General features: G+C 39.7%; 1 protein-coding gene across 1 annotated transcript; it reads left to right on the top strand.

Moving 5' to 3' along the window:
* On the top strand, positions 1 to 25,821 carry RASGEF1A (RasGEF domain family member 1A). The gene is made up of 13 exons (XM_075505196.1): positions 1 to 159; positions 2,891 to 3,070; positions 9,639 to 9,767; positions 14,994 to 15,131; positions 18,572 to 18,793; positions 19,086 to 19,160; positions 19,396 to 19,488; positions 21,273 to 21,375; positions 21,667 to 21,746; positions 22,400 to 22,591; positions 24,129 to 24,252; positions 24,505 to 24,577; positions 25,642 to 25,821. The coding sequence occupies exons 1-13, from the start codon at positions 133 to 135 to the stop codon at positions 25,664 to 25,666; spliced, it is 1,461 nt and encodes a 486-aa protein (XP_075361311.1). The 5' UTR covers positions 1 to 132; the 3' UTR covers positions 25,667 to 25,821.
* The last annotated feature ends 797 nt before the right edge of the window (positions 25,822 to 26,618 follow it).

Genomic DNA, 26,618 nt, shown 5'->3' with positions numbered 1-26,618 from the left:
GCGCTGGGCCCTGACGTCACGGGCGGCGGGAGCGGGGCCGGGCCGGCCGCGCCGGGCGGGCGGCAGCTCCGCCGCGGGCGGGCAGAGCTGTCAGCCGCGGGGCCGCCGGCGCTGCCGCCCCTGTCCACGCGTATGTACACGTCGCCCAGGAAAATGAGGGTAAGCGCGTCGGGCCGGTCGCTGCCGTCGTGCCCCCCGCTCCCCGCGTGCGGTCCCCGGGGGGACAGTGCGCGGCGGGGCAGAGCCCCAGGGTGGCGGCTCGGTGGTGCCGAGGGGGAAAACCCCATAACGGTCAAAGGGAAACGGACGGGTGGGCTTGCCTCAGAACTTGCCCTGCGGCCGAGCCGGCGCTCCGCACCCCGCAGCTGGAGCGGGGTCCCGCCGCGCGGGGGACGCCAGCGGCGGAGCGGGGGTGCTGCGGGAGGGGCGGGCGGGGGCTGTCCGGGGCCCCGGGGAGGGCTGGCGGACCGCCGGACCGCCGCCGCCGGGAGGGCGCAGGGGGCGGCAGGTGCTGCCTGCGAGCGCCGGCTGCGGCCGCCGCAGCGCTCCCCGCCGCCCTCCGCCCCCGAGGAGCCGGGGGCTTGTGTGTGCGGAGAGTATGCGGGTTTCAGAGAAGCGTGTGGATTACAGGGGCCGAGAGCGCTGCGGCCGTTCGCAGAGGCACTAACGGCCCTCCCTGCGGGGGCTGCCTCCCCCTCGGCGCGGGGGGAGCCGGCCGATGGCGTCCCTTGGCTGTTCCGGGGAGGCTGGAGCTGGCACCGCAGAGAACGGGTGCTGGTGGCAGCAGCCAGCCCCGCCGGGAGAGCCAGGGCTCGGCTCCCGGCCTTTGCCAGCCGGCGAAGATCGTTACAGGCTGCTCCCGAAAAGGGTCTTTAAAAACAAAACTGACGCAACAATGAACATCTTAAAGGAGTTTAAAACACTTGATGGCAAAAACAGGATACGTTTCCTCCTAAAGCACCTTTTCAGTGGGTGCTTAGTTGGTGGTTAACTTCCCTTAAAACCCTCTGCAACTTCTTATTATTAGCCAGAAGTGCCCATCACAGCCTGTCCAGCCCCAGAAGTAGCTTTCAGCTCTATTGCTATGGACCTTAAAAGGGAAAAAAACAAATTACTGGCGAGTTACATAGTATGCATAGCAAAGCTGGCTTCTTCATCATACGCTCCAGTGATTTGTCAGACTGTTGTGTACTGCAAAGCTTAGGCCTAACAGATAAATCTGTGAAATACTGAGTAACCTTAATGCCTGTTTGTGCAGAATTGTCATTTTTCATTTCTTTTGGTATGCTGTTAGATCCTGCATTTTCTGTTTTATTTGACTCTATGTCCTGAACTTCTGAAACGGAACTCCACTGCTCAGAGTAGTCTCCCTGGTCGCTATTAAACAGCTGCTGTGTTTTAACTTACAGGGAATTACACGTGCCTTATATCTGTGTCACGTATAAATACATAAAGGTCTTGGGGTTAAAGCCACAAGACAGTTCTACTTAGCAGCCTCATATGAAAGTAAATCTGTCACCTTGATGAGCTAATGTCGTTAATATTGGTATTTTTTACTTACCAACGCACCTAGCGTTCATCTGAGCTTAAAAACAGGAAAATGTTTTGTATCCCAGATTGTAAACATGAATGATCACTTTGGCGAGTTTGAGAGGAATAATGTGTCTTGCATTAAAAGAATATAACGTACAGTTTTGCTCTGCAATGGTTTCACGCGCTACCTAAAAAAAAAAAAAAAATTAAAAAACCCTTATAGCATTTAACGGTTTCAGTTCTTAAACTAGTTTTTGAAAAATTGCTGAAGAGAAAGAGAGGACTTATGTCTAAGACACAAGTGCAGTTAGAAACATCTGTCAGTTTAAAAGGTACTGGTAATGGCCTAATCCCTTTTATCTACATAAGTGCTTTTCAGAGTGTGACTTTATCATGGTTGTTTCATAGAGGGTGAGACAGCAGCTACAGAGTTAACGCTGCCTTCTTTTCACTTTACCTTCTAAACAGCCTTAACTGTTTCAGCAGCCAGGGGGAACTGTTTTGGTACTGATGCTGAATAGTATTTTCAACCTTTACATGTAGTAGCAGGATGTTTTGTTTAGCCTTCTGCAGATATTTAAGCTGTAGCCAGTTTAAAACAAACAAACAAACAACCCCCACAGTTTACTCGCAGTTGGTAACTAGGGTATACTGATACAGGTTGTGGCCAAGGGGAGGGAGGTGGAAACCCCAAACCTTCGTGTGGCTTTTGTGTTGCGACTGCAGGTTTGTTTCGTAAGCAAAAACAGCATTCAGTTCCACTCGGTTCATGGTTTATGTACCAAAAAAAAAAAAAAAAAGGCAATTTTGTTCAGACAGCATGTCCTCCACTGTTTCCAGTGATACCTATGTGCAAGAGAAGATGCACTTCTGTCGAGACCTGGATTACATCTACCTACAGAAGCAGTGAAGGATTTATCATCACAAGTCAAGTATTTTGGCAAAAGATCCGACTTCAAAAAGAGTAAAAAGAGGGACATTAAGGCACAGTATTGTTTGTTTGTTCACTAAGGTACTGCTTCAGTATCTCTGAAATTCAGAAAGCATTTTGCATTTTCATCCCTGGATAGTTTTATGCATAAAGAGCCAGGGGAAAACTGGGGAGAAAGAAGTCAAGTACAGTGAAGAAAATTCTTACAGCTTCTGCATCTACAGCCTCAGTGACATAGTTTAAAGTGCATTTCAAACCCCAAAGCCAGCTTACAGATGTGTGACTGCTTGGATTCAGAATTTAGCGCTAATGCCCAGGCTGCGTTCAGTCAACTATGTAATTGTGTTTAATGTATGCCTCTATAAAACCCACACATAAGACATCCCAAAACTTAACCCTCTCTCTTTTTTGTCCCCGCTTCTGCAGGAAACTATGCCCCAGACGCCAATATTTTCCAGCATGCTTGGTTCCAGTTGTAGTGGACAAGTGCAGCCAGATATGGGGGAGAGGTGTGTGGACCCTGTTTATCAGGATGGGAACCTTGTTTCTGGATCACTGGAGGCCTTGATAGAGCGCCTAGTGCCCACCATGGACTATTATCCAGATGTAAGTAGGCACTGAAGGGGTTTTTTTTTCTACCCGTGGTTTTCCTGCATTAGTGTCTGGATTGGTGCTTCCTCAAGAAATTCTACCTCCATCTGATTCAAGATTAAGATGTAGGCTAAGATGCATTTATTTTACCTGCAATATTCATTCACTAAAGATGTTGCTCAATGGGGATACTCTCCTTTCTGTTTTTAAATGAGAACACTTGTTAGAAAGATAAAGCCGTGTTGAACCCAAATGGGTGCCTTAAGAACCAATTAAAAGCAGCATTAGCCACAGAATTTTCAATCCCTCTAAGCTGCTTTAGCTCTAATACAGCCAAGATTAACTACTAACCAGCTCCTGCCTAGGGAAGCAGACCTGAAATCAGCTCTAGTATTTTTTTTTCCTTAATTTTCTATGTATCTCCTAGTTAGGCCATCAGAAAAAAAACAAAAATAGATTTTAATTAAAACACTCTCTTTCTCAAGACATTTTAATGGGCCAGCACTGTAATAATATATGTTCCTGAGCCTGAAAATAATTTTGCAACTGATTAAACATCCTCAGTGCAGTCCCCTGAAGTAAATACTACTTATAACTCCAGGGCATGCAATAAGATTCTGAACCTAGTATATTATTAATAGATCACTTTATCACTTAAAATGACCCCTTGTACCCATTAATGAAAGATGTTATTTAAACAAGTTGCCAAAGGTCAGAGCGGCTATATAGCATATATTCCATCTGAGCTCTGAAAAAGGGGCAGCTATGGCAGAAGCATCCCAGCTCTTTGTAAAGACTAACAAGGGGGCGGGAAATTGCAATCATTATTAACTTGTATGTTGAACTTCACGCTTGCGGTAGTGGGCCATGCTGTATCTTGTTGTATGTTTCTCAGTTCAATTTGTGTAGAACTTTTTACTGTGGTTTCACATCAGTCACGGTAAAGTCCCTCCGAGCTCCCATGTATACACCACCCATGTATACACAAATCGCCATGCACGAAAAAGGGACTCCTCATATGAGAGTTCAGTGGATATATGCAGCAGAATTGCCAGCAACCACCAGAAGACTAAAAAAGCAAAACCAGAATGTTCTAATATTCCACTTCAAAAGTAATCGCAAACCTTGCATTTAAATATGGCTAATGTACAATTGCACTACCTTTGACAGATGCTGACTTAGTACCAAGTCCTTTATAAGACACAGAGGGATAACCGTTGTTAGATATTAAATTTCTGCTCCCTGGCCCCAAGTCCATATTGTAGAACAGATGCAGAAGAAAGCAGCAGGTAGAGCTGGTATGGTATAGCAGTGGAATAGCTTTAGGCTGCTGTAGTTAAGCCTTTTGAGGAGTCGGTTCCTTGTCTTTTGTGTAATACTAGAATATAGTTACTTGCTGCTTGAATTTCTGGAATATAGCTAAGTTTTTTAAGTAGCTGCTAATGCACATCCCTTATTGTAACTTGTAACATAGGATCTATTTATAATACAGCTACTCTGAAAACGATTCCATCAAGTGAGCATTACTGAAGGGGTCTACAGCTTATTTTGGAATGCTGCTAGTTTCCATGGTGCTATCCCATACCCCCTGCAAGAGAGCATTGCAAACCAAGCAGTCACGGACCCCACCCTGGGAGGCTGCAGTTTAAATAGACAGCAAGCTGACAGCTGAGAGAGATACAACAGAAGCAATCAAGGGAACTCCAGGGAGAGAGAGATGGAAAACAGCATTAAACCAAATTCATCTCCTCTACAGCAGGACACATTCTTTTAGTTAAATCAGATCACCCAATTTAGCTGAAAGGATTAATTATAAAATGAGTAGATAAATAAGCTTTGAACAACAAAGAAGGAGCTGTATTTGAGTCATCTTCAAATCCAAGTTTTCTGTTTCAGTTCAGTTGCATGTTTATACTTAATTTCGTGCTCATTTCTATTTTTAGGGAAGTTGCCACAGAGGGTTAGAGTAATAGCCATTTACCCTGATATCCTATCAGAAGAGTAGCCAATACTGTATGTTCAAGAGAAAGGTATAAACACCTCTCAGTCTCATGTCTCTGGCTACACATGCTAAGAAAGGCAGCAAGGCATCACCAGTTAATTCTCACCAAGAGAAGCTATTGGTAACGTGAGCAGAGATTACCTTAGTTTCAGAGTGACAATCTGTAAGTTGCAGTATTTATCCAAATTTTTGGATTAGTACATCTGAGCACAATGCTTAAAAGGCATTCCCACCTGTGTGGACATGAAGCTAAAGATCACAGTAACCTTCCAGACAGAAAAAAAAAAAGGGGGTGGGGGAGAAAGCAAACACAAGAGTATCTTTCTGTGCTGGTTACAGAGGCAAAACAAAAATATATTTGCCATGTTGGCAGAACACAAGACAGGCAAGGGAGGACAGGAAAGATAAGGGCCTGCATTTGTGTACTGCTCTTTTGAGGCTTGTTTGTGTACAGGGACTTGTTCAGCACATAGAAAAAAAATGTATGCTCATGAGACGGAGTTCGGGAGGTTAGGAATGGAATGTACCAATCTGTAACCCTTGTGCCCAAGCAAGAAAACGTTTCAAGAAAATATTTCACAAGCAAGAAGTTCCAGAATGAGCAGTGAGTGCACACAGAAAATATTTTTCTTTTTTTTTTTTCCCCTCCTCAAGAAGACATCAGTGCATTCTTCGGTCAGAGAGTAACAATTCCTTCTTTAGTCTTGTGCGCTTGCGCTCTCTCCTTTTTTTTTTTTTTTTTTTTTAATATAATTCAGCTCATCTCTTAGCAACAACTTTAGGCACTAAAGGAATCTGGCTTCTTATTCTCTTGTAAACCACAAGCCCCTTTTGTGTCAGCTTACGTTGTTCCAAGCGCAGAAGGGATTTTTTTTTTTTTGCCTCTCTTCCCAAATACCTGTCACTTTTGTAGGATAAATGGAGCTTAACTTTCAATCTCATAGCTTATGGAAGCATTTTTTAAATCATTCTTTGTCAAACCAGCTAGCTTCATAGCTAAATTTCCTTCTCCAAACCATCTTCTTCATGATTAGGGGACTGCCTGTGAGAGAGCATAGGTTTTTACACTGTTATAACATTTAGCCTATATCTGTATAGTAGTACAGGTGCAACAAATCACAGAAGTCCTTGATCTAGATAAGACATATGACATTAGTATGAAATATTTCCCATCCAAAACAACGGTGTTCCTAACCCCTGAGACCTACCACTAAGCTGAAATGCATGGCTTAATTCAGCCTGAATTTTCATTATTGGATAAGGAGTGGCTATTAGCAGAGAGGCAAGGAGATGGGGGTCAATACTGCTGTCAGACCTATCTTTGTAATTTCGTTCTTAATTGCAGTTACTCCTTGTCTATGCCAGCATAAGCGATAAAAGTATCAGTGTCCCCCGTCGTCTCATCCCCCCCCCCCCCCCCCCCAGTTAGATACCGATATATTGTAAACCAGCATATTGTAAACCAGCATATCTTGATTGACCATAATGGAACAATTTTGTTTTCCAAAGTACTGAACCTAGTTCCAGTTAAGTGACTTAAAAAATGGAATAAAAATACAGCGGATAGCTTCCAGAAGTAATAATAATTTGTTTCTAAAATGTACCAGTCCAGTGTTGTCTGGAAAAGCATTGCATGGGTCCAGTACAGATACTACTGATTACAGAGAGACATCAGCAAGCCTAAAATGGAAAGTGTGCACTTTTATGGCCATGCATCTTCCTGCATCTTGCCAATTTGGTACATTTTTGAACATCATATAAAACATTATCAAAGAGACCAAATAAAAGCACAGGTCATCTGGGTCACACTTCTCTTGCAGTATAACAATAGGGAAATTATACTCTGAGTGGGCCTTTCTCAGAGTCACTCTGGATAAACGCTGTCCCACATCACACAAACTTCCACTAAGGAGACCAACACTAGAATTAGTATGAGAAGCAAAATTATATCTTTCCTTAAAAGAATGTGTTCCAGCTTATCAGAGCGAAGGTCACTGGCAGGGCAGCGTGGCTTAAGTTGTGGTTCTCCACTACTTATACATACAGGCATCTTTTCAGACAGGCTTCTAAACTCCCAAAACAAGAACGTGGGGAAAGGACGAAAGTATCAATGACCATAATTTTTTTTTTTTTTTAAATTCCCTGATTGTCTCAAATGCAAAATAGGGTAAGTGGGGGCTGTTTCATGTTTCCAGAACAAAAATTTTCACACAGCCCAGTGACAGCTGACACACCCACAGCTAAATTCCTTTCCCAGATAGTCCAGACACAGTTTTATGTTCAGGGACAACACTAATAGAGATGAACACGAGCAGTTGGCTACAAAAAATAACAGAGGATAACCAGGCATAGTTTAAAACACAAACGAAAAAAAACCCAACCCCAAAACCCCCCAAAAAAATCTCACAACCCAACACTATTCTTTCTCATGCTTTCATTCTGAATGGGGAGTGTATCAGCTTAGGGATCTTTCTCATATATATAAGAATAAAAGATCTGATATGTTGTCCCATAACACAACAAAGTCCCCTTTTGTGAATCAGGTTAGCTCTTCAGCCTGGTTTTAGTGCCCATAACACACCACATACACTACTATAGATTTTTAGAAAGCGTCTCCAAAGCTGACACAATGTCATCAACTGTTTCCAGATGCAGGTGTAAGAGCTACATTGAATTTCTTCTACAAATTAATGAACTTCAATTTTTTTGTCACTGTAAACATAAAAATAAATTCTGAAATTCTGGAAAGACACACCAAAATAGCAAACAGAAGCCCAGTTTCTTAAATTTTCCCAAGGTACACTTGTGTGGGATGTTTGCAACAATGCCATCAAGAAGGGAGGCCATGCTGTCAGTGTCCTGTCACTACCGTGGCCACCTGCTCGAAGTCACTGAGAGCCCGATTGTTAGGTGGCCCCAGCTGTCCATCTTCTGCAGGCATCAGTGGAAGCACTAATCAAGCACCTGACCCAAACTGTTCATCTGGTTAACCCTTCTCCTCCTCTCTTCCTCTATCCATAAACAATAGACAAGGCAAAGACTATGGATTAACTCCAGTTTTGATTGTACAGAATTAATGCTATTCCTAATTTAATACATGAACCCCAGTACTAATAAGATCTTCAAATCAGAATGAGCATTTTAAATACCTCTGCTGTATCACACTCCACTCTGTTCTTTCATTAGCTTCCTCCACAAGCTCAGGACAGAGTTGGATGTTTAATAGATACGTACTTAATCTATTTTACTGTTCACTCACTCCCAGAACACTGTGACTTTTAGTTAATTTTATTTTGTTAAAAAAAATTCCTTTTTCCCCTTCTGATATTTGGAGGTTTTTAGTGCTAGATTTATATTATAGGGCACACTGAGTATTAAAGAAGTGGAAACATTTTTCATTAATAGCACATTTTATTGTGATTAGAGAGATAAACCCCATAACCTTTTTGGAGTCCTAAAGATACCATTATTGTTTAAGTACAAGTGTGTTTTAGAGACTGCAAGCAGCAGAATTCGGTAGCTAATAGTAGAGATGCCATATTTTAGACAACTAGTCTGAAATTTTCAGATGTCTCAATTTCCTTGCCCAGTCCAAGGTGGTATATGCACACATTGACTATTGATGTGCACACCTGGCTGCAGCCTGCCAAATCACATTTCTAAAAACATGGTGCAAAGTAACAGTACACACTGCAAACATAACAAAGGTTAATTGAAATCCATTGTCAAGGAGATCCCCTACAATTTCCTAACTCCAAATTTTGTCAAAAAGCCTAAAGGAAAAACAGAAGTGCTTATGAGATGCTACTGTCATTACTGAGGCAATTACATTCAAATACAGAAGCCAAGTTTCAAACACCTGAGCAAGACTAGGGCAGAAAGGCATTCTCACTTCAACTAAACGGTTCAGAGCATGATTTGGAATACAATGCATTACAGCTTTTAAAATACAAATGGAGAGGCTATTTCTAATGGGAAGTAATAATTATTGGTATTTATTAGCAGTGTTCGTACTCAAAAGACTCTGAAACAGGCCTTAAATAAGTAAAGTCAAGCTTAACACTAAATTATTGTCATATGGCCACAGTCTAAGCTAAAGCTTGTGTCAGTGATTGTGGGGAAAAAAGAATGAAAAAAACCCATACATGAAGAAATTACAGCTGTGGTTTGGAATACACATGAAGCAGTTTTCTGCAGCTCAATGAAAAACAATCACTCTTAAAGAAACAAAGCAGCAGAAATAGTGGTGTTCAAGAGGCATAACACCCTACATTGGACATATTTCATTTGTCTTTTTGGTGAGCGATGACTAGTTAGGCATCTTATGTTTGTCATTTTAAAGGGAAATAATTTGGGAATCTGAAAACACCACAGTTAACAGTGCTGAAGCCTACAGCATTTCCTTGTAACAGAGCTAGAAAAGACCACCACGTCTCTGCAGAAAGGAAAAATTATAAAAAGTTTAAATGAAGGAAAGTTACATTTTTGGTTTATGGAATAGTTTTTCCAAGGAAGACAGATTATTTTTGCTAAAGTTATTCAACTTGTTTGGTTTTTTTCTCTCTCTCTCTGCTTCCACAGAGGACTTACATCTTCACTTTCCTATTGAGCTCACGAGTCTTCATTCACCCACACGAGCTCCTGGCTAAAGTGGGGCAGATCTGCATTAAACAGAAGCAGCAGCTAGAAACGGGGACTGAGGCAGAAAAGGTAAATGAACCATTATGTCCTTCAGTTAGCTGTGCTGCTGTCATTTATTTCCCACTCTCTCCTTCTCATTGTAAAGCTAATTAGATTGATAAAGAATAAATTGAAATTGTAATTGCCATGTGTTACTGGATGCATTTTGATTTGGGTCTTTTTCCTTGAAGTACTGTTGCTTCTTTGCTAGCCACAAACATCAGTTATGTACTACCTTACGAGTCAGATACAGTGGCTGGAAATACAGCTTTGCTCATGAGCTACAGGTCGGTGCTGTGCACTGGAGCAATGTGTATATGCCATGAAATCTGCCCAGCAAGTTGCTTTGCACTTTTGGGCTTTCACCAGGTTAGGTCTTTCCTGAATCTGATTCCCCTTTCTCCAGTCACCCTCACGATCCTATTAGAGTTGAGTGCTCTGCTGTAGGTTATTGGTGGGGTGTTTTAAGTTGGTGTAACAGTAAATCAGAAAGTTACCTCTCATGAAAATTAAGGGATGCACTACTTAAAATGGTAGCCTGTGCTGACACGTGACCATACAGTTTTACTACAACCGATGAAACCAAACTGGGTCAGTTTATGATATGCACTTAAATCTATCCAAGTCTCACCATTATGGAAAGTGGGTATCGAAGGGCTTTTGACTGAAATTGAAGTGCCAGAATAGTCCAAGCTGGGATGCAAATAAGAGCGACAGAAACAAGGACGAAATCAGCAAGCATTTAAAGACCTAAATTGTTCAAATCCTGGGCACGTTTTGGATCCATTCTTCTATGGTGAGAAATTACATGCTCACATTCCTAATCTTCAGCATGATGATAGTCCCATTTTGTTTTCTTCTTGTTGCATCAGGACTCTGAGTGGGGAGCACAAAAGGCAACCCTGTGGTTTGACAATACAGAGTTTTTGACAGCAATACTGACCTAAGGGCTTCTTTCTCCCTTACTGTTCCTGGGCGCAGTCTCATATTATGTCACATAATTACTCCACAGGAAAAACTAACCAGTTGGTGCAAAGTGACTTTCATCCAGGTTAGTCCCCTGATCTACTCACCAAATAGCTATGTAACTCGTCACGTAGGTGCTAGGGAATTCAAGGGGTTGGGGAAAGAAGGTGCAAGAACCACTGTATCCAGCTTTGTACACAGAGGTGATAACCATTCTCATCACCACTGCCAAACTAGTTCATGACTGAGCAACCTCAAACTGATGCTCTGTAAATTGTAGTGGTTCCTCAGCAACATGTAACTAAACAACAGAGGTAGGAACTTGTAAGAGATGCTGGGACCATCTGAAACATGAAATGAGTAGACCTGATCTGTAGACATACGAAGAGGAATACTGCTGTCAGTAGCTAGTGTCAAAATACATTTGTGAAATACCTGGATTTAAAAATAATGGGATATAAGATGAAATTTTTGTGAATAACAATACATCTTATAACAATCTCCTTACTTAGGATATTTTAAAATTAAAACAGTATCTGGGGACTAGATCACCTGGCTGTTTAAAGATATTAGTTGTAAAGTAGTATTATTCTGACTTTTCAGCAGATGTGTTAAAAAATCATGGCTTCCACATTGAAATGAAATACCGTTACATCCTAACAACAGGATGTAAAATAGAGCAGCTCATACTCCAAACACTCACACTTTTACACCTTCTGCTGACAATTTGGAAATGGGCCTACAGGAAAACCAACAAACAGCAGGGTCACAATAAAGCATGAATGTTTGGGAGGCTGCTTTGATTTACATGCTTTGCTGGTTGCTTTTCCTACTATGCCCTTGATCCCTTCCTACCCGCTTAATATGAAATGTAATTTTTTCCTGCCCACTAAACACAAAATTTTTGGAAAACACTACATACACTTCTGACATCTCTCTCAAATGACTACTTTACTGCCCTCTACTGCAAGCACCTGTATGTTTTACAGAATAATTTGGCCACTAGCATTTGCAAACATTTGTTTTTCTATCTGGCAACGAATAAGAGCTCATTTCACATGCAGCATAGAAATTCTCGACTCAAGGCACTCTACCTGTTCACAGTCATACCCATTAAGGTATCATCAGCTACCATCACCTTATAACTAACCGGCTCCGTAGCAGGAAATAGCTGGCAAAAGTAGTTAAAGCAGCTCTGATCATTTCTGGTAAGAGATTTGCATAACCAAAGGAGAAGCTGGCTGACTTGTTGCCTGGATAGCGTGTGAGCTGAAAAAGTGGCAAGGAGCCAGGTTTTGAGGTTGTGCACCACAATACTTACCATTCCTTTGTTTTTGACATCACTGCTAGCCAAAGAGTCCTATAGAAAACAACCCAGAGAAAAATGGATTAAAAAGAAAAACACTCTGGGATGTCTTGGAGTGCGCCTTGGTCCTTTTGGCCACTCATAAAAAGGAAGGGTTTCACAGTTTAAGCTTGACCATAAAGACAAAATTTAACTCTCCAGAAGTGCATTAGAGATTGGAAAGACCCAAACAAGACTGTCACAGAAAAAAGCACTTGTATAGTATTATTCAGTGGAAAAAGCTGTTGTTAAACCTATGGTGCATTATTTCTGCAGCTCAAGGGTATTTTTTAAATAAAAAGTTAAAGAAGTAAAAAATAAAATGAGAAAGTAGAAGTTAGTTTCTATTAAGCTTGTCTTGCCTGTCTTGGAATATGTAAGTCCCTTCAAAAATTATGATTTCCCTCAGTTTTTGTCACACATTCTCCTTTTTAAAACCAAAAATCAAAAGAATACTCATAACCGGGTCATTGTCATTAAACCTCCCTTTCCTGCAAGCACAGTACTGCTATTGCCCTCCTTTCTAATAGGCAGTTGTTTCTCAGTGCTGTCTTGTCTCCCCCTTTCAGCAGAACAGGGCTGATCCACCATACTTAAATTAATAGAAGTATTTTTCTTCTCAAAGAAATATTTATGGGAGAAGTATTCCCATAGACTCCAGAGAACTCTGTGTCAGGCCTCACAAGGGGAGGCTTACATCTGGAGTAGGACTACAGAAAAAGTAGGTTGGTAGGTTTATTGCAATCCTGACAAAAAGGAAAATGTGTGCTGCTACCCACGTATTTGTGTGGTTTCTATCTAGGTTATCACAAATTACATGCATCAAGCCTGTCACGCTGCTCTGAGTTTCATCAGAGTGCACATGAAACGGGAATCTCGTTTTACTATACTGATGCTTTTTAGTGTTGCTCTCAGAAACAATACCTTATTTTCATGATCATTAAAAGCATCTGATAAAACGTAAAGCTTTTTTACACCTGAAGAGTAATTACATGAAGAGTAATATGGTTTGCAGTTTGTCTTGCAACAGATGCCTAGCTTTCCATCATGAAGGAAGCAAACCCTAGCAACTCATGAGATGCTTGCCATGGCCTAAGGAAGGATTTTGGAACCTTCCTGCCCCCTCCCTCCTTTTTCAGCTTCAAAAGTTGAAAAGAAAGGATAGTCAGGATAATTAATACTAAAAAACAGTTCTGTAGCAGGTTTTGGTAAACAGAAGTGGAGTAGGCACATACCTGTTAACTTTAATTGAATGGAGCACACTGGCTGGCTAATTAATTCTCTATCACCACCTACAGATTATTCTTTTAATAATGTCAGGCTCCATGCATTTCCTAGCAAAGAAGTATAAATTGTCTTTTCCCCAAGGCAGATGACAACGGGAGTTTGGAGGACAGACAGCTATAATCTGGAACTTTGTCCCACACTGTTTAGAAATACCTTCAAGCTGGGCTCCACAAGAACGGCATTGGCAGAGAGTGCTTTGCAGGAATGCCTACTGCTGGCAAAAAGAATGCTGATGTTTTCTTTTTGCCCTCACTATCCAACTATTCTGCGCTTCTCTTACTAGCAGGATCAATTAAATGCTACCAATAAAAACCAGCTAGGAAAAGCATGCTAGCAGAGTGCAATTTGCAGCTCTGGGGAAAAAAAAAAAAAAGGCAAGAAAATTCCTTTCAGACTGACAAGGAGCACTGGCTTATTTTCAGATTGAGGATTCCAGGGTGCATGGTTTAACTTCAAAGTTCTTATTAATCATTATTAATATTCCCACTGACTGTATACTAGTGAGATGTAAAAAAAATGCAAAAAAATAGCTTAGTTTGGTTGACTTCTGGTTTTGATTAAGTAAATTGGGACAACTATGATCAGATGCTGTTTTAGCAGGAGTTCCTACCAATTCTTGGAAGACATTCTCTATTTGTCTTAAAAGAAAATACACTGATTTCCTGTAGCAACACTCACATGCTAAGTCACTTTCGTAACCCGTAAGAGGCTGATGGAGAGTGCAATGAGGAAAGCGCACTGTGCATGGGGAGAAGGAACTACTGTGTAGCGGGACTTCTGTAGCTTACAAAAGTGCGGAGGTAAACACAAATAAAAACTTCCTTTTTTCCCTCAGTGCATCACAAGTTGGGTAGGAGGATAAGTATGACCTGAATTAAGTTTTGAGTCTTCTTGTTTGTTAAAAGTGTTCTTAGCACTCACACTCCCAATTTTACAAGAGTGCTCCCTTGGATTTACTGATGCTGCTCTCTATTTCTATAATAGTGGAGTAATTGGCATCCAGTTCAGGTCTAACTGATGAAAAGCCTTAGAAGATTCACAGGTAACAGAAGAACTTAGAAAATAGCCCTCCCTCCCCTTTCTGCAGCTGATAGTTTTTTGAGTAAGAGCCAATACTTTTTATTTTCAAAGTCCATTTTGATTTGATGTCACGGAGAGAACACACACATCTTTCCTGTCATTCATTTATTTTAATATACAGCTCAATCTGGAGGGTCTGATAAATTCTATAGAACAAAAATGTCTTTGTGGACGTTTCTCATGAAAGATGCTTGGTAGAGTGCTGCAGTTCGTATGCATTTGAATTTGAGCGCTAAGGTACTGCTGCCTCAGATGGCATAAATCAGCTTAAGTCCCATTGATTTCAATCAAGTAAGTCACTTAAACTATTCTGTCCTCTTCCTGCCTTTATACAACCTTGAAAATATCCTCAAAGTGTTTGATAAGAGATATTATTAAGCTATCATGAAAGGAGGCTAAATCATACTATTTAGGAATCTGGCTCACAGTTAAATATGTTCTTTTTTTATCCTCTTCACCTACTACTAACGCAAAGTATTTTCAAGGGTGTCTCTAGTTTTATGTGAACCTTCATCAGCTAATTTACTCTGCAGTCAGAAAGGTCTACGGTCAGTAATCAACTCATTGTTTCTTTCTAGGCAAAGCTAAAATCCTTCGCTGCCAAAATCATTCAACTCCTGAAGGAATGGACTGAAACTTTCCCCTATGATTTCCAAGATGAAAAATCCATGAAAGAGTTGAAGGAGATTGCTCACAGGATCACACAATGTGATGAGGTAGGGGGAGGGGGGCAGAAAAACCATTAAGTCGGAAAGCAATATTTGTCAACCTTTATATATAGTTTATCATATTATATACAAACCCTTGCTCCTGCATGCAGTATTTTCTAAATGGACTACAGTAGCAGTTGCTAAGCTGTCAGTGTAACTGCAGGACATGGGCTGAGTGAGGAACTTAATGGTCCATTAGCAGAAACTGTCTATGTATAATCACTAAGTGTAAGAGGAAGAGACAAAATAGTCACGACGATATGAAAAATGGATGTGGTGCAGAAGGAGAAAGGAAAGAACAGTGACTATAATGGCACAATATAGTTAACTTTCATAATGAATTATGTACCATCCGTTATACTTTGTTACTACTCTATACATCTAAGCCCGCAAGACATATCAACTAGTTGTATCAAATGTACTCTTGCTCAAGGTGAAGATGCTTATTATTGAACAGTTCATTCCTAGCTCCTAGCAATAATCAGCAACTGTTTTGTTGCTATGTTTCAAGTGACACGCACAGTATTTCCACTAAGGAAGTTATATTTGAGCTCTGCTAGCTAGTCAATCACCACTCTTAACAGCTCTGAGTTTCTAGCCTATGAAGAAAACTAGACCTCACAAAAGACTTTTCTAAAGCAAACAGATAAAGCAAATTCAAATAAAACAAGGACTGTTAGTTTTCTGTTTGTTTTTTTTTGTTTTGTTGTCTGTCCCCGCCCCAAACCCTACACTTTTTTCTCATTGAGAAAGTCACTGTAACTACCAATAGACAGAGGAAGGATATAGTCAAGAACTGCAAGGCAAGTAATTGTAAAGTGTTCGTATGAGCATGAAGGCTTACTTTTATAGAAGTAGAAGCTTCTCGTTGTTTTTAAACCCACAACTTCAAGATATTTTTGAGAACAATTAGCAGGAAATGGGAAGGCAATTGTATTATGTGTTTTTATTGACTCAAGTACAGAGAAAATGAAGAACAACAGGTTTGACAGTGCTGCATGAATCAGTGATAGGACACAATACAATTAGGTGTTACCAAGTTGTCAAAAGGAAGTATGTCAGTTTTGTTGCGTCAGCAAAGCTGTTTACCTGGATGCTACTATGAAAATGTCAGTGCCTTAGTAGGAGGGGAAAAGGAAAGAGGATTATAATATACCTTCTATTCCCTTTGTAGACAAGGGTGAAGAGGTGTTTGTTGGCAGGGATACTACTGTATCTTATCTTAGTATTTAATTTGTCTATTACTTTGACTTAGAAAGAAGTTGTGGTCTTTCTTTCTCTTTCCCTTCCCTCCCACTCTGTTATGTATGAATAAATTGTCATTTGAGAAAAACACGTCTTCATGGAGTGGCTCAGTGCCCTGGTGTCTGAGGCATCTGATGACATCCATTAATTACAGCATCACTGTATTTATCCCCTTAACAAGGCTACAAGTCAAGTTTGATCAGTGAAGAGCTATGCCACATCTGACCCCTAGGAAACATAATTTGACACTGACAAAAAGCAGCTTTTGGTCTCAGTATGTTACCACAAGAAATCACCCATACTGTGTCTCAGCAAGGGATTATGGGAATGGCTTGGGGTTTTATTTTGTATTTTAAAGCTTTTCCAAATCCCCTTAGGACACTATTCTCCATATATAGGACAGAAAGTGAACTGAGAACTCGCACAAAGCGGTCAGGTGCTTGTCCTGACCGCTTTGGTATCAGTGATATCAGACAGCATACCAAATAGTTATAGCTACAGCCAGGGTTGTGTCCCAAATGAAGTATAAATGTCTTGTCTGAACTCAAACAAGGACAGATTATTGTACACTCATTGACTTATTTTCCAAAGTTGTAAGAAAATTGAGGGTAAGACTAGTAATGAAAAGAAACTGCTAAAACTCTAAGGACATTTGTCTAAGCATTAAGATGGTAATGAATTCACAATAGCTTAAGTAAGCCATAGTTTTTCATGTCACTGCAGTTCCTTTGTTCACTTTCACATAATATCTGCGATACTCTCACCTGCCTTCAAGTTTGATTCTGCTAAAAGAAAGTCTGCCTCCTTCCAGACACATGGGTAAGTCAGGCATAGCAGCTGTAGTTAAATGATTTACAATAGAAAGCTCAGCATACCAGAGAGCAGAATTAGTGCTTTATTTTAGCACCCCACCCCCCCCCGCCCATGCTCCCTTGGCATTTCTGAACACTTGTAGCACAATATCCGAAATGGCTCCAGCCAGCTGCTGTTCAGTAGTAATCCAGTTGCCTCATCAAGATGAGCTACACTGCCTTCAGCTTTTCATTTGATTTCACTTGGGAGTCAGATTATTGCCTTGTAAAGCAACATTCTGACACTATTATTGCTTAATTATAGCATGCAATATACAAGTATTTGGTAGTCATCATCTCTCACATCTGCTACATAATTTCAGTCATCACTGCACATTAGTGGCTTCTTTGAACGATCACAGATTCATTGCGGTTCTTTCTAGTGCATCCAGTTGACTGGCAGAAACCAATGCAGCAGGTTGTAAACTAATGGTTAACCTTGTGGCTAACTTCAAGAGAAATAATTTGCATGAAAGCAAGAGAACAATTGTGTAGGAAAGAGAAGAACTGTCTTTGGTAGAATTAGTTTTTCCAGCAGCAGGAAGAACAGGGTCAGAGAACCTGGGTCATTTAAAGCAGTAACAGGAGGGGTAGAGGAGTAGGAAAGTGATCAAGTTAGCTCTTCAGGGTTGACCTCATAAAGAAATGTCTATAGGACACAAATAATCAATGGCAGAAAGAATTCAGCTTGCCTTAGTTGTCAAAACACTGAGCAGATGGATTATATTTCTGAGGCTTTACCAGTATGTATCCTTAAAGATCCTATGTTTAAAATCGGCACCTGATGAACAGAAAGGCATTTTAGTTGTCCAAGAACATGATGTATATTGTGCTGTTACCTACATCTTCGGATGCTATAGTTGTTCAAAGCCAAGCCCAGGGTATTTTAGGGGTATATTCCTGGACATAACGTGAATTCCCTGGATTCTGACTGGGCTAGATAGACTTGATCATTATTGTGTCTGATCAGAACGAGAAAGAGCTTTTTGGCACTTGGTACACAGAGGATCCAAGAAGCCTTGTGCAAGCAACTCAAGCACCTTTCACTACATCCACTGTTTACCCTGTTTACCCTGATGCCTTTGAAATGGAGTACTACCCAAAAACTGCCACGAGGAGCAGACCAGCCAAGCAAGTGAAACAGAGTTGGGAAGGCAGGCAGGCATAACAATGCCGTTAGGAAGTTGTGTGGGCAGTTAGGGCAAGTTCATTTGTTACAGGATGATCAGCTCAGATAAGATGAAGGAAAATGGTAATAGGCATTTATTTTTCCCAGTCAGAAATTCTTTGGCAATCTGTGTCTGCAAGAGCTAAAGGTTTTTAGCAGTCATTGTTTCTGCCTTTGCTTAGGAAAATGGAACAGTGAAAAAGATCATTAGCCAGATGACACAGAATCTCCTGATGGCCCTCTCCGCACGGAGCCAGTACCAGGAAATCAGAGAGAAATTCCGGCAACCTGTAACCGACAAAGGCACCATCCTCAAAACCAAGCCACAGTCAACTCAAAAGGACATCCTGAGTGTGTGCTGTGACCCTCTGATCTTGGCACAGCAGCTGACCTATATTGAACTGGTGAGACACTAATTTGCGTGAATTATTTCATTTTCCATTTACTAAATATTAATATACTCATCAATATTAATTTTGCTATGGCTTTACCGAAAGCCTCCAATGTTTTAATCAAAAAAATACCAAGTAACGAACAAGAACAATTAGGTACACTGATAGAAACACCTCACACATCTACACTGTAGGAAGATGAAAGTTACAAAAATGTTCTCCTAACTTTGGCTTTATTGATGTATTTTTCACTGAACTCCCTGTTTGTCTGTACAGTGACAATCTCTCATCTCTCCAAACACAGGAAAGGGTGAGCAACATTTACCCAGAGGATCTGATGCAGATTGTCAGCCACATGGACTCCCTGGATAATCACAAGGTACGAGAAGGGGTACAGAGGGAAAAAGAAACAAAGAATAACAGGGGTGAAGAACCTTCATGATATGAGTATACCCTGTGCAAGAAAGGCTGACATTTTCTAACCTTCTTTAAGCTCATGCCTTAAAAAATACCCAACAAGATTTTACCAAGACATGAAAAGGAAGTTTATCCTTTGGTATATTGACTTTATTATGATACAGGATAGGATTAACATGTGGCCTGTTCTCTTACAGTGCCGAGGCGATGTGACCAAAACCTATAATTTGGAGGCCTATGACAATTGGTTCAATTGTCTCAGCATGCTGGTGGCTACAGAGATTTGTCGGGTAGGTATTCATAGAAAACAAGATAGCAAAGTGATCCTGGCCTTAAGGACAAAAGGCAGGCAGTGGTCTAATAGAGATTTAAACATTAGCAGTGCAATTAAAGATAATGACATTACTCAAGCATTAAATTATTTGCATGCTTATATGATTAGGAGTTCGTGGCTATGTTGGGCTTTGCATATATTCTCTAATTTTGTGTAGCTTCCATAGTAGCATTAGTCATGCACTGAAATAGCATTTGTGTGGAGTTTGAGTTAGGAGCTCTTTTGGATTTTTTTTTTTTTAATTAATAAAATACATCCATAAATTCTGAGATACTCATCTTTAAATGCAGATTTACCAAGAAACAGCTGTCCTTCCACTGCATTTACATATCATTAGCACTATCATATATTCATTTTTGTTGTAGAAAAATCAGGAACAAACTTTCTTCAGAAGTCTGGAAAGAAAGTGGACTACTGGAGAGGTTAAAAAAAAAAAAGAGGGAAAACAGTCTTCTTAGAGGTTAAAGTAACTTCTGTCATATAATAAGCAAAGAAATAGGGTTTCTGGGGCAGCATACTTTTTTTTTTTTTTGGCATATGTATTCTCTGTCTTTTTAGATTCCTATTAATATGCGCCAGTTCTAGCAAATGGGAAATTTTCTCTCTATTCCTGCTTGGTCAGTAGCCCTTCTGTGGAAATCCAGATGCCTACTGCAGTTTCATGAAGTCTGATACATTGATCCTAATCTCTTAAGATTTTCTGCTCTCACAGAAACTTATTGCAAAAACACACCAAGACATCTTCCAGAGCTGGCTGGTATGGCTAATACATTTCATAAACCAGCCAAACAAAAGGTTTTAGCATGCCGAGCGCTAAGCCAAGCCATTGACTGAATATCAACTGAACCATTTTCTTTTGATATGACACAGAAACTGAAGTATTTAGGTAAGAGGGGTTTTTTAAAAAAGAAAAAGGAATACCCTGCTGAATTAGTCTGCAGTCATCACTCAGCAGCCTGGGTTATATTTTTGTATAACCCAGAGCAAACTTCTAGATCTAAATATGGGAAAGATTTTGATGAATGTAATCTAGGCAATAATACTAGCTTTAAAAAAAACAAAGAGAGGGAGAGAAAGATTGATGGCTTTTGGAAACAAAGTTTGGAGACAGTGCTATATATTAATTTTGCTTTGCCATTTATAAAAGAACCTGCAAAGCAGATGTTCAGCATCCCTTGTTAGATCCTTTGCATGTTTGCTTGAGTGGGAATTTGTATATTTGATCATCATCACTACCTGCTTTCAAGAGGTCATTAAGAGTATACACAGTAAAATGAGAAAATGGGGACATGGCAATTGTTCTTTCTCACATTCAGGTTACGTGCCCCTGGTCTTAAGTCTGTTCACTGCTTTCCCCCCTTCTTCAGAGGTTTAAATTTTTTGTATATATTATTTCTTATAGCAGCTTCATGTTATCTCCCTTTTCCAGTAACAGGAAATTGCTGAAAGTGTCCAGCTTGTTTATACATGATTCCCTAAGACATTGAACTTTATGTATAAACAAAAATTTACACTCCCCCCCAACTAGACAAAAAATTGATAGTAGCCCCAAATACTTCTGCTATTTTATTAAAAATTAATCTTAACAAAATACCCTCAGGCCTATATCATCATAAGATTTAGCTGGATAAAGTCTTGAAATGTCTATTCAATCAGCTTGTTACAATGCCTTTGTCTGAACATCCCATCTAAAATTCAGGCCATCCCTTCCCTCCTAACAGATCTTGGTTTTTTTCTCAGGTTGTAAAGAAAAAGCAGCGTACAAGAATGGTAGAATTTTTCATTGATGTGGCAAGAGAATGCTTCAATATTGGAAACTTCAACTCAATGATGGCTATTATCTGTGAGTATCCTTAACACAGGTGACAAAAGGCACTCCATTTTACAGCCTGACTGGCAAGACTATGCTTATGCTTGCCCTAAATTGTCTGACCACAGCAGCATGCACACTTCTACAGGGGCAGTATGTACAGTGACAGATTAATGGGTGGGTGAGTGTCAGCTACAACTTCTGTTTGTCAAGCTGAACTGCCTTCCACAATGTGTGGTGCGGGTACATAAACACAGAGTTATGTTAGCCCTATATTTTTTCAACTCAGTTGTTTCTTTCTTTGTCTCTTCTCTCTCCATTCAGCTGGCATGAACTTGAGTCCTGTGGCACGGCTAAAGAAAACTTGGTCCAAGGTCAAAACAGCTAAATTTGATGTTTTAGAGGTATGTATAAAGTTTAGACTTTATATAGAAATCCACCAAATAGTTTAATCCAAACTTCTGCTGTGGAATTACTAAGTCAGAGATCACAGAGGCACCTCTGCAGTGGTGACCAGCATATAAACATGAGGGAGAGCATTTCCTGAATTTCAAACTCCCTACTTGCCTGTAAAAAAGTGGATGCAAGTTTCCTTTAGGTTATTTCTTCCTAGCATATTTTTTCCAATTTAACATCAAGGTAGTTTTCACTCGAGTGAATGGCATTTTGCTACCCTTAAAACTAAGTAGAGTACTCCATCTAGTGGAGATCTGAATGAAAACAAAACTTAATTGAAAATGTCATCAGAAAGATTGGTGACAGCAAGTTAGAATTTTTGTTTTTTTCTGACAGTCATTTATCATTTCCTTTCAGTCTTCCACTAACCAGTGAAGCAAAGCATAAATGTAAAGCCAGTACAGAACCCTCCTTTCAAACAAGATAGAAATTAGAAAAACCTGAATCCAGACCTGATCAGTATAAGGTACTCTATCTTGAAAGTTTAAAAAGGGCCCCAACGAATTCTGAAAGAATGAACTCTCTGATGGTTAGATCAAAGCTTTTTATATTTAGGAAATATGTATTACTTGACTGCCTTTCCCCCCCCCCATAAAAACAGCATCACATGGATCCATCCAGCAACTTCTGTAATTACCGCACAGCCCTGCAAGGAGCAGCACAGCGATCTCAGACTGCCAACAGCAATCGAGAGAAAATAGTCATCCCAGTTTTCAACCTGTTTATTAAAGATATCTACTTTCTGCACAAAATACATACGAACCGCTTGCCCAATGGGCAGATAAACTTCAAGGTAGGATTTTGCTATTATAGAAACTGTAATGCTAGTTAAGCATTGTACATTACAAACATTTGCTGGTTTTGAACTTCTAGCTCATTATATTACCAAGTCCTTCAGCATTGCTGTGATCTAGACATAAAGCGTTATCATTATTTAGGGGAAATTATAGAAAGCTAGTGCTTGCAGTTGCCATGTTTATATTACATAACCAGCAGATCCACAACTGCATGTACAGAAGAGAATCCATAAAACTGCTGGAATGTAATTGCCTTCAGTTAAAAGATTAGTTTTAAAATGTACTGAAATAGAGATTATTTTTTGGTAGTTTTACATGAAATGGGACAGATGCACTGCAAAACATAAAATTCACCTAAGCAGAAACTGATTGGAATAATGTTAATTTGTTACCAAAACTGATGCATGAAAAGATTGAGAAGAAAATAAGCATTTCAGAAGCCAAACTCCCAGCATTAAAAATTACTTAAGTAATACAGAAATAATTTAATGTTAGTTAATTGGAAAGGGAAATCTATTCAAGGAATGTTGTACTCCTGCAACATTTAAAATAAAGGAAAGAACCTGAAATCAAGAAGTGTAAGAATTTTGGTGTACCACGTATGATGGCAGACAAAAATTTGCCACTCCTCAGCCCTGCACCTGCCTTATGTTCAAAAGGGTTTGGGGGAAGCGGAAGGCAGTAAAGAATGGAAAGTAAGCTTTTCTGTGGCACCAAGCTGTCATATCTGATCAAATTGTAATAGGTAAGTTCACCCAAAATCATCAGCATTAGCTGAGTTAACTTCATCAGGTTAGTAGCTATAAATGCTACACACAATCAGCAAATGGTATGTAGAGGTCTTCAAGGGAGTTCTACAGGTTCTGGATTCTCTCTCCCTGACTAATAAGCATACATATCCAAAAGACTACAGCCTGTCAAAAGTAGTTTTGAGGCTTTTTGCCATTATTAAGGCTAGGTAGGGGAAGGGGAGCACACAGAATATACAAGACAAACCCTAACTAATCATGCATTTCTTAAAATCCTAGGAAGAAAAGGCTATCTATAGTTTCTATATGTCATTTTGATTATTTCTTAAATTTAAAAAGTGCTTTATGAAAAAATCAGATATGTCACATTTCATTTAAGTTTAAGATTGGAAATTTAAAAAGTAAAGTAAGTAAATAAAAACCATTTACTGACCAGTTCCACTCGCAGGCTAATTTAGAGATAAGACACAGAAAACAGGCCAATAGCACTTTATTATATATGAAGAAAAGGCTGACAATGAAAAGAATTGAATGCAAAAGACCAGGTAGTTAGCAGGGATACGCTATTCTAAACTTGAGAGGCTAACAACAGATGAGGAGCTAGGAGCAAGAGGGGGAGATGAAGGGAGCAGTAAGAAAGGATAACAAAGAAGAAGACCAAGTAAGGCATAATAAGAGAAGAAGCATGAATATGAGCAAGACTGAGAGGCTCTGAAATGGAAACAAAAGAACTAATATTTGAAAGAAAACAAATATGATTTTAATAATATTCTTTTAATTGCAGAAATTCTGGGAAATTTCAAGACAGATTCATGATTTCCTGACATGGAAGCAGGTTGAGTGCCCTTTTGAAAAAGACAAGAAGATCCAGAGCTATCTACTCACAGCACCCATTTATAGTGAAGAAGGTGAAATCCTTTATTGAACATTATAGCGAGTCTTCCTACTTGTTGAAATGCAGATAGAATATGCAGATGAAAAAAAATTAACATGCAAAAAAATATTTGATAAGTATGTATTATCACTTCTGTATCAGCTTCTGATGAGAATAAGCTTCGTTATGAAGTCTGCTAAGTTAAACCTGCTGTATTGTAAATTTTAATTTTTTTTTTTCCAGTTAAAGAATCCATGTATCTGATTGTTCTTATTTTATTTACTAGCTCTGTTCATTGCATCCTTTGAAAGTGAAGGTCCAGAAAACCACATGGAAAAAGACAGCTGGAAAACACTCAGGTATGAAGCTTCCTCAGAACATGAGTCTTTTTTGCAGACATACGCAGGCATGTGATCATCAGCTTCCTCCCTCCCATTTGCATACCCAGCTTAAGACCATTTTGGCCCAAATATAATTATTTTTTCTTCAAAATTGAAATCTGAAAAAATTCAGTAGGGCTTGGATTTTGATACAGCTTTTCCAGCCAGATCAGTTCAGGCTGCAGGATCACTGCTGGGACTATGAAAGAGCATATGCTTTGTTTAGGCTATCAAATACAGTAAAAGAATTTATATTTGTAGCAGTTTTCAGTCATGCTTTTCTCAGGAGAACAAATATATAAAGATACTGAGAAGGTACTATCATTTATCATACCTACACACCTACAAATCTTATAAAAGGATGACATTTTATATGAATACTCTAATTTTCAGCCTACTCAAGGGAGAAAGTCTCAATGACTCCTCCTCCCTTTGAGAGGGGGAAGCACCTCTTCCGTGTACATGATGAGATCAGTTAATTTTGATGAGACTACTTCTAATACTGAGGCCACGGCAGAAAGAGAGATTTAGACCTTTGTAAATCCCCTTAAACATTTAGATTTGACATATCTGTCCCAGATAAAGAATGAATGAAGAAGTCTAATATGTCCTGAGCTGCAGTTGAGCTACATTATGACTGTATTGTCCTAGATGAGACACTGTTTTCCCAGTGATCCCGGTGTTAGGAAGTCCACATAAGCTTTTCACTTGTCACCCATGCAGTGTGCCTTGCATTAAATCTGTTGCTGTTCAGCCGGCAATAGTTTAGGATGACAGAGGAGCATATGTTATTTGCCTGAGCACATCTTAAAGGGCCTGAAGTAATGTTACAAAGGTTAAATTTTCATTCAATTTAAAGCCAACATCTTTATTGGAATTCATAGATGTATTCCAGTTTATAGCAGTTGAAAATCTATCCCTTGAAGAAAGGCTTCCAGCTAATGATGCAAGATAGATCTATTGCCAACCTTTATCAAAACTGTAAAACTTCTTGTTGTAGTAGAAAAGATGATAATTTTATTTTTTATTACTACTTCTTCTAGGACAACTCTGCTTAACAGAGCCTGAGATTTTTGGATCTGATCTGCAGACTTTGAAGCACATCAAATGAACGTGTTTTTACAACCTGAAAGACTTGGACTGAGCTAAGAAAGACCTCACTGGCTGAGGTCTCTTTTGTATATACAGTAACTTTTATGAAATAAAATGTGGTAAATATTTCACATGTCAACCTTAAGGCACTTAAGTGAAGGGTTTTGGTTTTTTATTTTAAATATAAGGGCAGGGCCCTGTTCTCAGAGATGAAATGTATCATGGGAGATGGTATCCCTGGGGAGATCTTACTCTATCAGCATCCAAATTTTTATTTTTTATTACTTCCACCAAAATAAATAAAAATTAAAAACACACATCCCAACTAAAGCCAGTGTTCAGGTTAAATACTCCATTGGACCAGTATCCTACAGAACACTCAGCATGTCTCTCTACCTTTGAAGTGAAGGGTCTCCTTCTAATCAACGATACCGTTCACATGTGATAGTGTTTGTAGAGTCAAGGCCTTAGACATCTGCAGTAAGCATGTTCCTCTCTTACATCAGAAAATAGTGCCTTACAAGGTACTGATATCGTTTAGTGTACCTTTTATTACGCTGGACTGGAAGTAAAGAAAATAAAAATATGGATGTCTTGAAACCAGCTACAATGTACTTTTTAAATAAAATGGAGAATATGGCACATGAAGTAGAGTATACCTGCCTGTAACATTAATGGTGCAGCAAACATATTTTTGTTACATGATTTAAAGAGATAAGATGGGGTAACTGCTGGGGGATGTGCGTTTGTGTGTGAGTATGTGTGTGTGCATGTGTGAAGATGCACACATGTCTAAGTTTTAATACTTCTGGGAACTATCCTTTAAATTCTGGCTGTCAAAATAGTCTGTGTTTTCCTTTTTAAAAATCGGGGGGGGGGGGGTGTTTTGTTTTGTTTAAGAGAATGACATCTAACCTAGATTATCTCT

Source organism: Mycteria americana, chromosome 6 (assembly GCF_035582795.1).
Source record: "Mycteria americana isolate JAX WOST 10 ecotype Jacksonville Zoo and Gardens chromosome 6, USCA_MyAme_1.0, whole genome shotgun sequence".
NCBI classification, from domain to species: Eukaryota; Metazoa; Chordata; class Aves; order Ciconiiformes; family Ciconiidae; genus Mycteria; species Mycteria americana.
Note: the sequence above shows the minus strand (reverse complement) of the source record. Positions and strands in the feature narration are given on the sequence as shown.

Bases quoted from the DNA above. Each gene is read 5' to 3' on its own strand.
- RASGEF1A (XM_075505196.1), top strand. From the start codon at position 133: ATGTACACGTCGCCCAGGAAAATGAGG. The intron at 22,592-24,128 runs GTAGGATTTTGC...TTTTAATTGCAG, and splicing joins ATGGGCAGATAAACTTCAAG to AAATTCTGGGAAATTTCAAG. The intron at 24,578-25,641 runs GTATGAAGCTTC...TACTTCTTCTAG, and splicing joins GACAGCTGGAAAACACTCAG to GACAACTCTGCTTAACAGAG.